Source organism: Gobius niger, assembly GCF_951799975.1.
Source record: "Gobius niger genome assembly, chromosome: 8".
NCBI classification, from domain to species: Eukaryota; Metazoa; Chordata; class Actinopteri; order Gobiiformes; family Gobiidae; genus Gobius; species Gobius niger.
In genome coordinates, this window is record NC_136859.1 from 27,112,763 (window position 1) to 27,126,916 (window position 14,154).

A 14,154-nucleotide genomic window follows, 5' to 3' on the forward strand; every position below is an offset into this window, starting at 1 on the left:
TGCATGAGACTACCGTACGTTCATGGGATTTACTGCTACCACCCTTTGTTTAACTTGATTACCATGTCAGTAAGTTTTTAGATACCTAATGTGTCTATGGTTAATGGAAGAGACCCAAGATGACTTTCTGTCACACGAATACAAAAAATAAATACATTAAAAGACACTAAAACCTGTAGGATTTCAGAATTTTGTATAATTTAATTTAAGCCATTAATAAACAAATGGGTCATGCTGGGAAGTTTTAGCAATATGTCATTGTCTTCATCTGGAAAATCCATCAAAAGCCGAGTAAAAGATACTATATTTATAATCATGGAGCAAATGCAATATAAATAATACAGTATGTTGGTTTTGAAATAAAATAGCCTAAATTTTCACTAGAGCCTGTTCATCTGTAGGAGAACCAATGACAGAGACAGGCAGATGTATTTTTGCACAGTGCATTGTTACTCCCCTAGTGTACAGTATATCTTTGTGCGGTTTGTTGAATCGACAGTAGCATTCAACCACAGCTATATCAATAAACCAGCAAACCCAGATTATTAGAAAACAGTATAACAGTAAAAACAGCAACTCAACATTTCCCATGAAGTACACCGTGAAGCTAAATATATTTCCCCATGATAATGTATAATAAAATATACAGTATGTCTTGTAGTTTTTTCATAAAGAGGTCCAACGGATGATTAAAGACTGGAGTGCTCCTTAGGTCGGTGATGATGAACCTACCATCGTTCTCATCTGAGATCGTGGATGGAGCTGGTTGTGCGTCTCAGCATGTGGTACCACAAGGTCTAAGGTCATTGTCCAGCTGAGTCTTCTGATAGTCCATATTTGTCCCGCAGCACGTCAAGTGTCGAGGAAAATGCGCTGTGAACACAATTACTGTCAGTTAGTGCTTTCTCTGTCGAAGCAAAAATACAAACATGATGCAAAATCTTTGTGCACATGGGACTGTCACTGTTGTAGATATGGTATATCTGTACTGAACAGGTGCATAACCCCAGTTTGTGAATCTCTAGCCACTCCAAGTTCAGTCAAACATGTGACGGCTTTAACTTACTACCAAACACAGTCAGACTTCACTAAAACTATCGGTAGCACTCGTTATTCTATGCAAGTTAATGTAGCAAAATAACCCAAGCACAAACTAAGTAAACACTAATCTAGCTTGTCATTTTCTGTTTAATGAGAAACCACTTGTGTGTAAATATTAGGCATGGTTATTGGGTCTCTATCACAAAGCAGAGGGTTACAACAAGAAATGTGTGCTATGTGACACAAATGCCAAATCTAAAAAAAGTACTAAATGATAGGAGGCTGTTGTGGAAATTAATAACAGAGATTAAACACCAAAAGCAGTAATCATTTGTTAATTTTAAGACTTTAAATAAAGAGAATCAAAAAAACAAACACCAAAAAGCAGAAAACATCTGGCGTGTGTCCTTACCAGCCTGGTCTGATTATCCTATATTTGCCGAGGACTGATAGGTCAACCACAGTTGACCCGAGGCGGCTCTGATCACCTATTGGTCCCCCGTCAACCACAACTGCAAGCTTTGGCCAGAGCTCCTGGAACTCCTGAACACAAAAGCCATAATTCGCAGTGAGCAACCTAAGCGTATTCTCAGCTCTGTGTTCACCTTAGCCAGAATGCTACTCACATGTGCTTCTACTGTGCTGGTTTTGGAACTGATATTGGCGCTGGTGAGTGCGAGAGGCTCCCCACACATCTGGCACAAGCGCCTCATGAAGGGGTGGTCTGGGATACGGACACCTACAAGCTAATGGCACAAAATGATCAGTTACATTACTGCATTAAAGCGTTGTTTTTGCACAGAGGTACTTATTTGTAAACTCACTGGAGTGAAAGGGTTAAGATCCTTATTGAGCAGGTCAGTTCTTTCAAACACCAAGGTGACTGGACCAGGAAGAAGGTCTCCCAACAACTCCTCTTTTACTTTTACTTTGCAGTATCTGGGAGAAACGGAGACAAAGATGTACTGTCAACGAAGGCACTTCACTACAAATGTACAAGCCTTAAAGTGGACATGTCATGCATAATAAAGGCTTAGAAACTGTTTTCCCGATAGCTCAGTATTTATATTTTTCATTTTACATTTACATCTTGAAACAATGTCTGTGTGAAGAAAAACATTAAAGAGTGAAAGACTGGTCTGAATAACATTGAATTTGTCTAATGCAGCACTGGTGAACACAGAAAGGGTCCGGTGATGGATTATGAGCTTGAAAAATGTGGTGAACAATTATTGCACCCCTCTATGATGCCATTAAACCCAGGAAGTACAGATCTGAGCACTTAAGCAGAACAGAAAACAAGTAAACTGCAATAATGTGTTATTATATTGTGAAGTCAACTTACTTATAAATGTCTTGGACTTCTCCTACACATATGGCAAGAGGTTTCTGTGCGTTTCGTCCTTTGATGTCGTAGATTTTGCTGACTGCCTCAGAATTTTGAGCCAGACAGGCCAGGCCGTAGATGGTGTCAGTGGGCAGGGCGACCACATGGCCCTCCTGCAGAGCCTTCATGGTGTGTCCCAGGACGTCAGCACCATCTGCAGTTCAAACGCGCGCACACACACACCATAATAGATCATGAGGGCGCTGACAAAATAAGTCATTTGGTAAGAATTTTGAAACAAAGACAGAGTTGAGATAAAATGAAAGTACAAAAACAAAAAACAGAAATAGGAAAATAATATTTACTGAATAAAACAGAGTAGCCACTTTCTTAATCTCCACAATGATCAGCTTTGATACAATTGTGAATTAAAGCTTTGCTCCAAAAAAGAATAATAAAATAGGAAGCCAATTCCTATTGCCTGACATGTATCAAACCATGAATAGATGTCGGCTTAACGCTTGTCCATTAAACATGGCAAACAGGAATGTTCAGTTTTGGGAGTCAAGGTGATTATTAGTTCTACCCAGAGGCGGGTAGTACTCAGTTACATTCACTCAAGTGCATGTAGACTTCTTCAGTCGGGGAGAGCGGGGAGGGTTGGGTCACATGAGACTTAGATTTGCTGCTAAGGCTTTTATATTTATTTTATATTTATATTTCAACATTTTGCCAAGATGCCTCCCAACCTACTCTGCTCTCCCCTAACTGTTGAAGTAGTGAAATAACAGCATTTCCTGGAGTAGTTAAATCACTCTGTACTTATGATTTTACTTGAGTCATACTATAAATCAGGGGTAGGCAACGTCAGGCCCAGGGGCCAAATCTGGTCCACCAGCACAGAACCTCTGGCCCCCAAGATGATTTTGAGAAATATTATTGTGCAAATAAGAGATCAAATACCTGTTAAAGTAGTAGAGAAATAGTGTGAGTATTATAAAAATGTCCTGTCAGAACATCCGGCTTGGTCATTTATAATGTTAAACCGTGATTCTCTACTGGTGGGTCGGGACCCAAAAGTGGGTCACAGAAACATTTTCAGTGGGTCGTGAGTCTATAGGGAACTATTATTCAATGTTTTCCATATGAAAGTGCATAGAAACACTAACTATGTCTGTTAAAGGAATGTTATTGGGTTGTTTTGATCATAATTTCAGTCTTAATGGGAAATCTACTGCTTGTTCAACAAAAACCTGTGTGTAAAATACAATATTTTATACAATATGATAAATAATGACAAATGATTATTTGGGTCCTCGGCTTGTCATCCGAGGGTAATGGTGGGCCCCGAAGCCCTGCCACTTGGGAACCACTGATGTAAAACATTGGCATTTGCAGAAAATAGTTCTTTACTTTAGGCTATAATGTTGAGGTTCAGCCCTTGGATGAAAGTATCAGAACTTAAAACTTTTGGGTTTTCTCTCACTGTGCAAATCTGTAACGCTTAAAACAAAAGTAAACAAACGTTAAAAGTAGTTTTGTACTTCTTACGTGAGTACATATTTTGGCCGCACTACCTCTGGGTCTCTACCATAGATTTAAAGTCTCACTCTCTGCCAAACGTAATGTGGAAGAAAAGGGCACATTCCCTTACTTTGATGCAAGCATAGTATTAATTTGACGACAGGATTAAGGCACACTGTCAAAACCACACAGGATAGATGGCGGGTGGTGGTGATTTGATCCACCCCGGCGGCAGTGCTGACCTGAGCGGCTGTCGCGCTGCTGCTGTACGGTCGGGCCATTGGAGGTCTGCGGTAACAGTCGCAGCACTTTGGTTTTGAGCTCCTTGCACATGTCTGGTCCCTGTCGACGAGCTGCAGCTAAACCGTGAGTGCCTCGAAGTGCGGAAAAATCAACGACAGCTCTGTAGATGCGGAGATGCGCGGACAGACATGTCATTTCATCTCCCGGGAGCGTGCGGATCGGTGTGGATCTGATGAAACACCACGTTGTTCCGGGTTCCGCCCACAAACAATGACGTCGCTGCTCTTAAAGGGACCGACGAAACGAAACACGCTGCAGAAATAAATAAAAAAATAAAAAAAAATAATAATAAAAAAGAAACACGCTGTGACTTTATGCATTTTACATTTTTTTTAATGAGATTTTTATATGCTGGCCGTATCATTTACAATGTGAATATTCTAACAGGAAACGTATTGTACTTTTGTTTTCAGCATAGATCTATATGTTCAAAATCAACCTACAAAAACATTTTTTTTTAAGTGATAAAATTTGCCTCTGACATTTGTAAAATCTACCTGTTTCAAGACTTAACCGTTTTTTTTTTTTTTTTGTTTTTTTTTTTTTTTTTAAGAGATGGCACACCCCCAGGAGTCCTCATACCTCAGGTTGAACAACTAGGCTCAATTAGACCAATTCAGTCCACCTGTTGAAAAAGGCAGACGACAATACAGACGAAGCTTTACAAAAATGACCTCAGAAACAGGTATGTATATTACAATTTCTACATTTAAATTATTCATATTTAATCTGTTTTCTTTCTCCTCAGTTAAGGATCTCAAGGACGTCCCTGACCCTGTTGCTGATGATGAAATTTCTCAACTACAACAGGTTTTTTCTAAGAGACGGTGCACATTACATCACTATCTTGTAACTCACAAACATGTGTCTTGTGTCTGTAGAAGCTTGATGATGTTGAGAGCAAACTTTGGACTTTTTCTGACAGAATAAAGTTATGCCAGAAAATCCTGGATGACTTCAGCAATTTGGAACAGATAATTGTTGTAAGTTGGTGGTCGCTTTGTTCATCATTATATCAACTTTTAATGGGTTTTGTTTTACAGAAGAAATCTCTTCAGGATGTGACCTTACCATTACAGAAGTGACTTGATATACATGTATGTTTTTTTTAAATGAACTATTAATAAAAATGGGAAATCCATGTCAGTGATAAGGTTTTATTATTAGTATATTGCTCTCCATTCAGAAAGTTATTTAGTATATAACTTTATACGAAACAAGCATAAGCAAACATCTTCATAATATACATTCTTTAAAAAATACAGATCCATAACAATTCCTCACTCTTTGGGCGTAACGACATTTGTTTGAAAGCTTTGTTCAAACAAATGTCGCACTGGCTGAAATAACCAGCTCGGGTAAATTCCAGAAAAGCTCCGGCTGCAAGTCCCACAACTCTTCAGAAACAAACGCCGACAGCTGAAACTTCCAGTATTCAGTTGTAACCCACACATTTGAGATGACTGGTATAGTCTTAACAATGCCTGTTACCTGATACAATTCTTAAAACAGAATCATTCAATTGCCAAAAACTCCTTCAAATAAGTAGGATGTATTTATATGTTGGAGGCAAAATAGCACAAAGGATAACTGGTGCAACATACATGGGAACAGTACTTGATGGGAAAAAAAAAAAATCAAACCACACATAATACTTGAAAATGGATAATCAAACACAGTAAATGCACTGGAAAGGCAACTTCTGCCACTGATATCCTGCATAAAACAAAAATGAAATTAAAAAGCATTTAAGGAAATATCGTAAATGGCAGTTTACACACTGAATGCCACTCTTTAATTGCATAGTTTTCAAATGAAAGCATGTGTAGGTTAATGTATGGCAGTAAATCTACAGACATAATCTATGGGTTAAATTTGTAATCTGACATAGATCAAGTTCATGCATTTCAGGTTAGAGTGAATCCTTTACATTTACACTCCAATGTACTCAAGTCCCATTACGTTTATCATGTGTGTTATGAGCAGTTAAAATGGATGGCCTGAGACTTGTGGTGTGGTGGCTTTCATGGGATGTTGGTGGCAAGTCTGAAGCAGAGACTGTCCAAGGCAAAACGGCTCAAAGAACAGTTCTGTTAAGGCCATGTAGCTCTATAAAGGACTCCACTCTCATCACGACTCAAGAAGTTCAAAATGTTAAATTAATTTTGTTGCTGTAAGGCCAGCAAACACTCAGCCAAACCGAGAGGGAGATGCAACGATCAGGGGCCAGGGGAGGGTATGTGAGCTCCGAACTCAAACAAGTAATTTAAAGGTCTATACAAAAATACAAATCCTACAATTATCTACAAGTTTCTCAAATATGTATACACTAAAATGTACTCTATTTACATGGTCACCAGGACACAATTTTAAATGCTACTATACAGCAGTTTTACAAAAGTCTGTAGTGGTGCTGCATGCAAGCTAACAAGCTTTCCGATTTCTCTCTTAGCAAGTTAGTGTGCAACAAACAGGGAAGAGTGCAGCAAAACATAGGGCTACTGCAAGAGTAGGGCGTGTGGAGAAGTAACTACTGTGGGGGAACAGTATTGGAGATGACCAATGCATCCCTGAGAGGGCTGTGGCCCTGGACACAGGAGGATGTGGACTGTGTTTTTCAATGTGGATTGTACTCCAAGTCTATAGATGCTTCTTCAACAAACTCGCTTTCAGCAACTCAAAACAGTAAGAAAAAATAATCAGTAACAAACACAGAACAAAACAACAAATTTGAAATAAATTAATAGATTTTCTGCCATTTGAAAATAACACTATTACTAGCATAAATGAAAGAATTAATCAAATAAATTAACACATTTTAAATTAGCATTAAGTTAGGCAATTTCTGAATGATCAGATCATTTTCACTTAAAAAAGACAGGCAGCGGTAATCACAGGTTCATCTGATTAGAATACCATCTAACACAGAGCACAAGTATATGTCACATTTTATGGTCCAATATCAAATCTCAAAAGGCAAGAGTTGCCAAACCCTCTGAATGTTCGATGTACTTTTTACAATCCTACAACATACAGTGCATTCAGTACAGTTGCATACCAGCTTAACAATTGCAAGGATCCACAGTACAGTTTGTATAGCACAATATCACAACTCCTGCTATATTGGGCTATACAAAAAAAAACTTGATTTACAGTACGAAGATACATAGAAATGTTTTGTTTCTACTTAGGCTTTACAGGAAAATGGAATTCCTAATCAGTGCTTTGACAACACCAAAATTATATTATAAAATAAAAAGGAGTTTATGTACACTTTCATGTTAAGTTTTTTGTTACTTTCCCCTCTGCATTAATAAGCATTGTAAAAAAATCTCAAGCAATTCTAAAACATTGCAGTGAGAAAACAGAAACTATTCAGTTTGCATGAATATCACAAGGCTATAGAGAACAGAATGCACTGCAGACACAGCTGTATGCGGCACACTGCACAGGGAAAAGAGGGGGCGTCACCGAGGAGAATGTCTGGGGATGTAAAGGAAGCCCACAGATGAGTGGGAGCAACAGAACTCATGAAGCAGGCAGCTGCTTTAAGGATTACCATCAGCAGACATGTTCATGTCATCAGCCACCAGCAGCAGGGCCTCCAGGTTGGCAGCCGTGTCAGGGCTATGGAGGGACAAGTAGTCTGACACATCCATGTTAGCCAAACTATCAGCTGATGTAGCACTGGCACGCACTTCAGTGGACACAGAGGACGAGGCAGCTACAGCAGCATCTGATGCTGATGCAGGCAGGCAGCAGGAAGAGGAGAGAGGCGGCTGTGGGGGCTCTGCAGGGGGGCACTCGGCGGGCGGCTGCGGAGCGGGAGCGGACACAGGGGACACATTCTTTACACTTTTGTCCTTAGCAGAGTCTCGACAGGCACACTGACACTGGCACGATTCCTCCTGTTTGATGATGATAACTGGTAGACTCAGGCCAATCTGCTGAACTGAGCTGCCTGTAACAGAACAAGGAAAGACCAAAAGTAAACAGCAAGAACAATGGGTCAAATTAAACTTTGCAACAAGGACTAACCAAGTCAACCTGAAGTTTAAGTGTCTTTGAGAAACCCATGCATTGAAATAGCACATTTGACTCACCAGCATTACCACCCACTGGTATTGCAGTAGTGAAGAACACTTTCTCCACTTTTGGACCTCCTTGGTGTTGCTGCAAGACAATGCAGTGTTTTTAAAGCAAAACAATATTTTGTCATAAGATAGCAATGGCTGTGCTACTCACTGCTTGCTCTGGGTTCTGCTGACTGTTGGCAGCACTGCTGAGGATCCACTGAAGGTTTTGGTCGGACATAACCAGACTGGGCGGCAGCAGGTTTTGACTGGGAGCTATAGTGATGCCTGCTTGAGCAGGACCCATAGGAGGCCCAGTATTGGGGATAGGGTTGGTCGCCAAAGGAACTGGCAGGGCCCCTGTTGTACTGGCTGCTGTTGTTGTGAGTTCTGAAGCTGGCTGAGGGGTGGGGACAGTATTCTCGGGCTGCAGGAATGTGGGCTGTAGCGTCACATACTGCTGGTTGGCAAGGTTTGAAGCAGTCGTCTGAGCAGGCACATCTGAAATTTGTGGTTTGATTTGAATGTAAGGACTCGTCTGTGCAGAACAAACGGTGACAGGTGCTGGGGCCGGTGTGCACACGGTCGTCGTGGAGCAGGACGAAGTGCAGGTCGGGGAGAAAGCAACAGACGAGGCATCACTGACGGCCGGCTGGGCTGAGGGCTCTGTGCTGAACGCCTCAGGTATGGATTCTGATGGAGGAGATAGGGTTAAACAGTTGTATTAGACTTTAATAAGTCTGTGGGCTTTGAAACAGGGTACTCACCACACGGATGTGCATCGTCATGACTGACACTGTTCTCTGGACTCTGGAACATGAGCTCAAAGATTTTTATTGGAGTGACATTGTTGAGTTCCTATTAATAAGATAAAAAGAAACCTAATGTTACTTTTATCAGCAATGAGATACATGTTTAAAGAGAAAGACAAACCTTACATTATTTAAGTTCTCTCGTAGCTCTGAGTCTGTTGAGATGAGGCTTAGGTCACTGAGGCACAGTGAATGATTTGCATCCTGCAAGCACAAAATAACAAATATTTTCTTTGCTTTTGTGACAGAAAATAAGAGGTGCTCCAATAAACTGACTTCAGAGTGTGAGTGACTGAGGCTGCCACTGAACGGCTGTCCTTTGTCATGACCACGGATATGACTCTTCAAACTGTACTGGCTGCTGAATGTTTTTTCACAACCATCGCTGGGGCAGTTAAAAGGTTTTTCACCTGCAATTATAAAACAATTATGTGTTTGTGTTCAAGAAAAAAACAAAGCAATGTTTTTACAAATACCTGTGTGGGTCCGTACATGGGTTTTGAGATGATGACTTGCTGCAAATGCCTTCCCACAGCCATCATGATCACACCTTGGGTAAAGAGAGGAGCATGAGCATGGTGCATTCTTCACAAATGATGCGTCTAAAGACTAGGGCTGCACCAACAATTATTTTGGTAATTGATTAACTAATTGATTAATCGTTCAGCTTCGAAAAGTGAGCGAAATCTGTTGTTTGTATAAACCTTTAACCACATGAAGTTAAATTGACGCCTCTCAAGGGCATCTTGATAGAGCTAACATAGGATAGTGTTTGTAGGACGCTCTTGGTGGTTTGAAAAGGTACTACAATTACAACTGAACCTGCACAAGCCTCACAATCTTACAACACTAGACTACATTCTATTCCTCATTTAAAAGTTCAAGTTACTGCGCCTTAACTCTTGGGGGCCTGCACTAACACTAATTTATACTTGATTGTGGAAGCAGGAGAAGGTGCCTTTATGATAATTTCCAAACTGGTTTTAGCAATAGGATCTGGCAACCAAGTGAGAGCCTCATTCCTCATGGGACTGCGGATGGAAAATAGCCTTGAGCTAAATCCGGCAAATTTACAGCACTAGTTGTTTGTTCATTTATATGCACTGTCCCAGTCAAATAAATTAATAAACTAAATGAATGATTCGGCTATCTGATTAGATAATGGTCTTGTGAACCAAAACAAAAAATGTATAAACAACTTTTACATCATGTTAAATAACTAGGAATAAATCAACATTACAATAGGGGCGATGGCTGTTGTTTATTTCCTGTAATTTTACTGGGTGTTTTGGTAGGCAAGCAGCTGATACATCCAGGCGTGTTGCACGGTTTATTTTAAATCACAGATCACTTACAGCGCAAGGGAAGAAATGTTCCGTTCGATAGCATTGTTTAGCCAATCATAGAACTGTTGTTTATTCAGTACATTCAGGTTGCCTACCAAAGCCTCGATCGTGACGACATCGCAATCGCTCATATTGTTATCAGTAAAATCTGTAATTCGTTTGAACATGTTTTTCCTCGGATCTGGGACACAAAGAGGTCATGTTTAGGAAATAATAACAAAAACTTGCGCACCCTACATTTAATATAATCAAAAATACTACATTTTCATTCTTGCTCTGCCCGAGTCGGTTTATATTCCAGAAAATCCTTATTTGATGACTAAAATAGTTGGATCGATTAGTTGGCGATTAATAAATTAGTTGTTTCAGCCCTGCCAAGTAATTAGTGTTTAAGTATCACGACACTGACGGACCAATGGAAATACTCACCGGAATGGCTTCTCCCCTGTGTGTGTGCGAATGTGCTTTCTCAAGTCGCTGAGTGTCGTAAAGTACTTTGTGCATCCCTCCGATTCACAGTTAAATGTCTTGCCTGTGTGAAGTCTCTGGTGTGCTTTTAGTCTGCAGAAGCAACAGAGGAGGAAAGGTGCATTTATCATAAACAAGTGAGTAAAGAATCGTAAGTAGTGGCAGTAAAAGCTCCTGTCTGAGGTGTGTCTGACGTGCGAGAGCCAAATAATAGGGCTAGTATCTCACTGCATTGACTCAGTATCTTGAGGAAAAAAGCACAATATAACAATCTCACTAAATTGGCAGATTGGTAGAATCAAATCATATCTGGATGTTTCATTGTCAAATCAGAAAATGAAACACAGATGAGTGAGTTTTTACTGTTGCACTGCGTGGTGTGTCCACACTAAGATCAGCTGCTATCACTTTATCACTTTATCACTTTATATCACTTTATCACTTTATACACCAACACATCTGTAAATACAATCCCGCCGTTGTACTATGTCAATTGTTGTCTTCTTACCATATTTTACCTTTTATCATTTATGTTATTTATTTAATATTCTTATGCATGCCCCCTATAGCCTTATAGTTTAAAGTTGCATAGCTTATTTTTATCTAGATTCTGTGTTATATGTTTTCTGTTGCACGTCTGCACCGAGAAAAATTCCTAGTTTGAGAACCTGTTCTCAAACCATGGCAATAAAAATGATTCTGATTCTGATTACCTGTAGAGAGTGTTGAAGGCCTTTTCACAGCCCTGCACATCACACTCGAAGGGCTTCTCCTTGGTGTGAACACGGACATGGATCTTTAGGCTATAGGAGGTGAGGAAGGCCTTTCCACAGCCCTGCTGGTTACACACAAATGTGTACTCTCCTCGGTGTGTCTTCTGGTGGGTGCGGAGGTTCCCCGCCGTGCTGTACGTCCGGGTGCAGCCCCCAAACATGCACTGGTACCGCTTCACCTGGACACATGAGATTAGCTCACATCAGACTTTACGCTGCCAATTTAAAAACATATTTAGTATCTCTGTCTGTAATCAGCATAAACTACAGCAACAGAAACACAAACAATATTATCACAAGTGTTAACTCTGTTGCAGTGACTGTCTGAGTCAGCGAGCCTCTTCAGATGAGTCTGAACAGTGACTCACTCTCAACAGCACATACAGTATATGGATAAAAGCAATGACTAAACCAATTCAACACCTTCATTTAATAGTCGGAAGCTTCAGCTTTATTACCATGTACTGTCATGTCAAGATATCAATCTCCACAGCATCTGTTTTATATTAGTAGAACAAGTGGCAGTGAGGGTCTCTGTTCCGTTCACACACACTCAAAACACTGAAGTTTAGTGAATACATACGATCCCCTCTTTGTGAAGCGTCACTACCTTGTGCAACACACCAAACGACAAAGAGGAAGCCTGTGGTTGTGAACTTTCTCTACCGCTGTTTTTTCAGTAAACTGCTGACTGTGCTAACTTCAACCATGTGTTCAAAAAACACAGCAATAAAAACAAATTAATTCAAACAAAGCATACAGGAAACAATGCTCTGTCCAAATAGGTCCAATGTTTTTTAAAAGGGGCACTACCTGCTCTGTTCCAGCTGTAATGAAAGCTGTAATGAATGTCTCATCATATCCTTATAAATATGTTCTTTATGGACTTGAAAACACTTGTGTAAAACAGACAAACATAGAGAAGTAGAACACTTGGTTTTTCTTACCTCTCTTAGCTTGGTCTCTGGACACTCGGAGTGCAGTGTCAGAGTGGCCCCTTCAATATTGCGTGGCATGGGAGTGGAGCCAGGGTTAATGGTGAACTGGATTTGGTCTGGAGAAATGGTATGGTGCACATAACCCTGTGACATGGCTTCGGCGTCAACCATAAAGGCCAGGGTTCCATCCTCTTCATCTCCATCGGCCTCTACTTCAGTGAGGAAGGTGATGCCATCTTCATCTCCTCCACAGTGACCCTCCTCTTCCCCCTCCTCGTCCAGCCGGATAGGGTCTCGCTCTATGAGCACTGTGGTGCGGTCGTACACCCGGCCAGAGGATGAGGAGGGCTCAACAATCAGGTCATCATCTTTGTCTTCTTCCTCCTCTTCCCGCTCCAGACGACCCACCTCCACCTCAAAGTACATTGACGCCTCCGTACGAGGGTCATTCTCACTCATTGTCCCTGATGCACGCCGTTCTCCCAGTAGGACCTCACACTCACACACTTGAGCTTACAATCCTAAATGAGGGGACACAAATGACACATTGTCATTTACAGCACATTTCACTAAATGCAAAGCCATAACATTGTATTGGTCATTTGCTTTGGCTTCTCGTTTAAATGCAAGTCCCGTTGTTTCAACTTAGTAGCAGTAAGTTAGACTGAACTGGTAATTTAGGTAAACCTTTCATGGTGTGGAGGGACTGCACCCCATACACAGAGGCATCAATGATCATGTGACTGAATAAGATTTTTGTTGCTTTCCCTCTACATTCTCTTACCCACATATCTACCGCATTTTCAGTGAATGACACAATCCCAATGGGAATAAATCCTATACAGAAACGAATACGCAATAGCTTGTGTGAACCTCAGATATTAACATGAACTGATCGCACGAAAACAGTCGATATAGGCTAATAGTTCACGAAAGGTAGGCATATTTACCCAATAACTCACACGGATGCTATAAACATTCTATATTCATACATTTGCAATTCATTTACTTGAAACATAGCTCTGCTCCTCAAAAAGATAAGCTATATCGCTAGCTTGCTACAAATGTCAAACAGCAGTCCGTTTGATTTAAACGCATCAGTGCTCGACTTCAGCCATCAAAAGAGTAAATATGTCATCAATTTCAATGTTCCACGTGTTGACGAATTAAAAATCAAAGCTGATTTATTACTTACAAGTTGGGACAAAGTAATGTTGAGTCCAAAACACTTATTTTCGTGCACATGCAAAACGCTGCTAGTTAGCTCACAGTTAGCAAAAAGAAGCTAGTACGTCTGGCTAGTTTAGAGTCGACAATCAAGTTCCGTCTAAACAACGAACAGGTATTTGATCTTTGTTGACCAGAAGAAGCGGACAAAACACATGTTACATCTCAGAGCCGCTGACAATCTTGTTTACCTGTGAGAAAAACGAAGCGCACTCCGCTGCTTCGGATGTTGAGCACTTTCCTCTGAACTCCTCCCTGCGCTACGTCACGAGCGGAATGCCATTCGACTCGAGATGGATTATGGGAAGGTAAACATTCACGA

At 40.7% G+C, this 14,154-nt stretch overlaps 2 protein-coding genes across 2 annotated transcripts; both read right to left on the reverse strand.

Annotated features, from left to right (window-relative positions):
- Positions 1-291: 291 nt before the first annotated feature.
- yrdc (yrdC N(6)-threonylcarbamoyltransferase domain containing) lies at positions 292-4,384 on the reverse strand. Its single transcript, XM_079561195.1, has 6 exons — positions 4,135-4,384; positions 2,387-2,582; positions 1,866-1,980; positions 1,668-1,787; positions 1,454-1,584; positions 292-873 (listed from the first exon to the last, which is right to left on the reverse strand). Exons 1-6 carry the CDS (start codon positions 4,328-4,330, stop codon positions 804-806), a joined length of 828 nt encoding a protein of 275 aa, XP_079417321.1. The 5' UTR covers positions 4,331-4,384; the 3' UTR covers positions 292-803.
- A 972-nt stretch (positions 4,385-5,356) lies between these two features.
- mtf1 (metal-regulatory transcription factor 1) lies at positions 5,357-14,099 on the reverse strand. Its single transcript, XM_079560985.1, has 11 exons — positions 14,024-14,099; positions 12,615-13,126; positions 11,608-11,846; positions 10,856-10,987; positions 9,557-9,630; positions 9,357-9,490; positions 9,207-9,284; positions 9,036-9,126; positions 8,441-8,961; positions 8,299-8,368; positions 5,357-8,156 (listed from the first exon to the last, which is right to left on the reverse strand). Exons 2-11 carry the CDS (start codon positions 13,062-13,064, stop codon positions 7,744-7,746), a joined length of 2,202 nt encoding a protein of 733 aa, XP_079417111.1. The 5' UTR covers positions 13,065-13,126; positions 14,024-14,099; the 3' UTR covers positions 5,357-7,743.
- Between the last annotated feature and the right edge of the window lie 55 nt (positions 14,100-14,154).

Bases quoted from the DNA above. Each gene is read 5' to 3' on its own strand.
- yrdc (XM_079561195.1), bottom strand. From the start codon at position 4,330: ATGACATGTCTGTCCGCGCATCTCCGCATCTACAGAGCTGTCGTTGAT. The intron at 1,981-2,386 runs GTAAGTTGACTT...CGTTTCTCCCAG, and splicing joins GAAGTCCAAGACATTTATAA to ATACTGCAAAGTAAAAGTAA. The intron at 1,788-1,865 runs GTGAGTTTACAA...TTGTGCCATTAG, and splicing joins ATCTTAACCCTTTCACTCCA to CTTGTAGGTGTCCGTATCCC.
- mtf1 (XM_079560985.1), bottom strand. From the start codon at position 13,064: ATGAGTGAGAATGACCCTCGTACGGAGGCGTCAATGTACTTTGAGGTG. The intron at 11,847-12,614 runs GTAAGAAAAACC...TCATGTGTCCAG, and splicing joins CAGAGACCAAGCTAAGAGAG to GTGAAGCGGTACCAGTGCAT. The intron at 10,988-11,607 runs GTAATCAGAATC...TTGCTTCTGCAG, and splicing joins GCCTTCAACACTCTCTACAG to ACTAAAAGCACACCAGAGAC.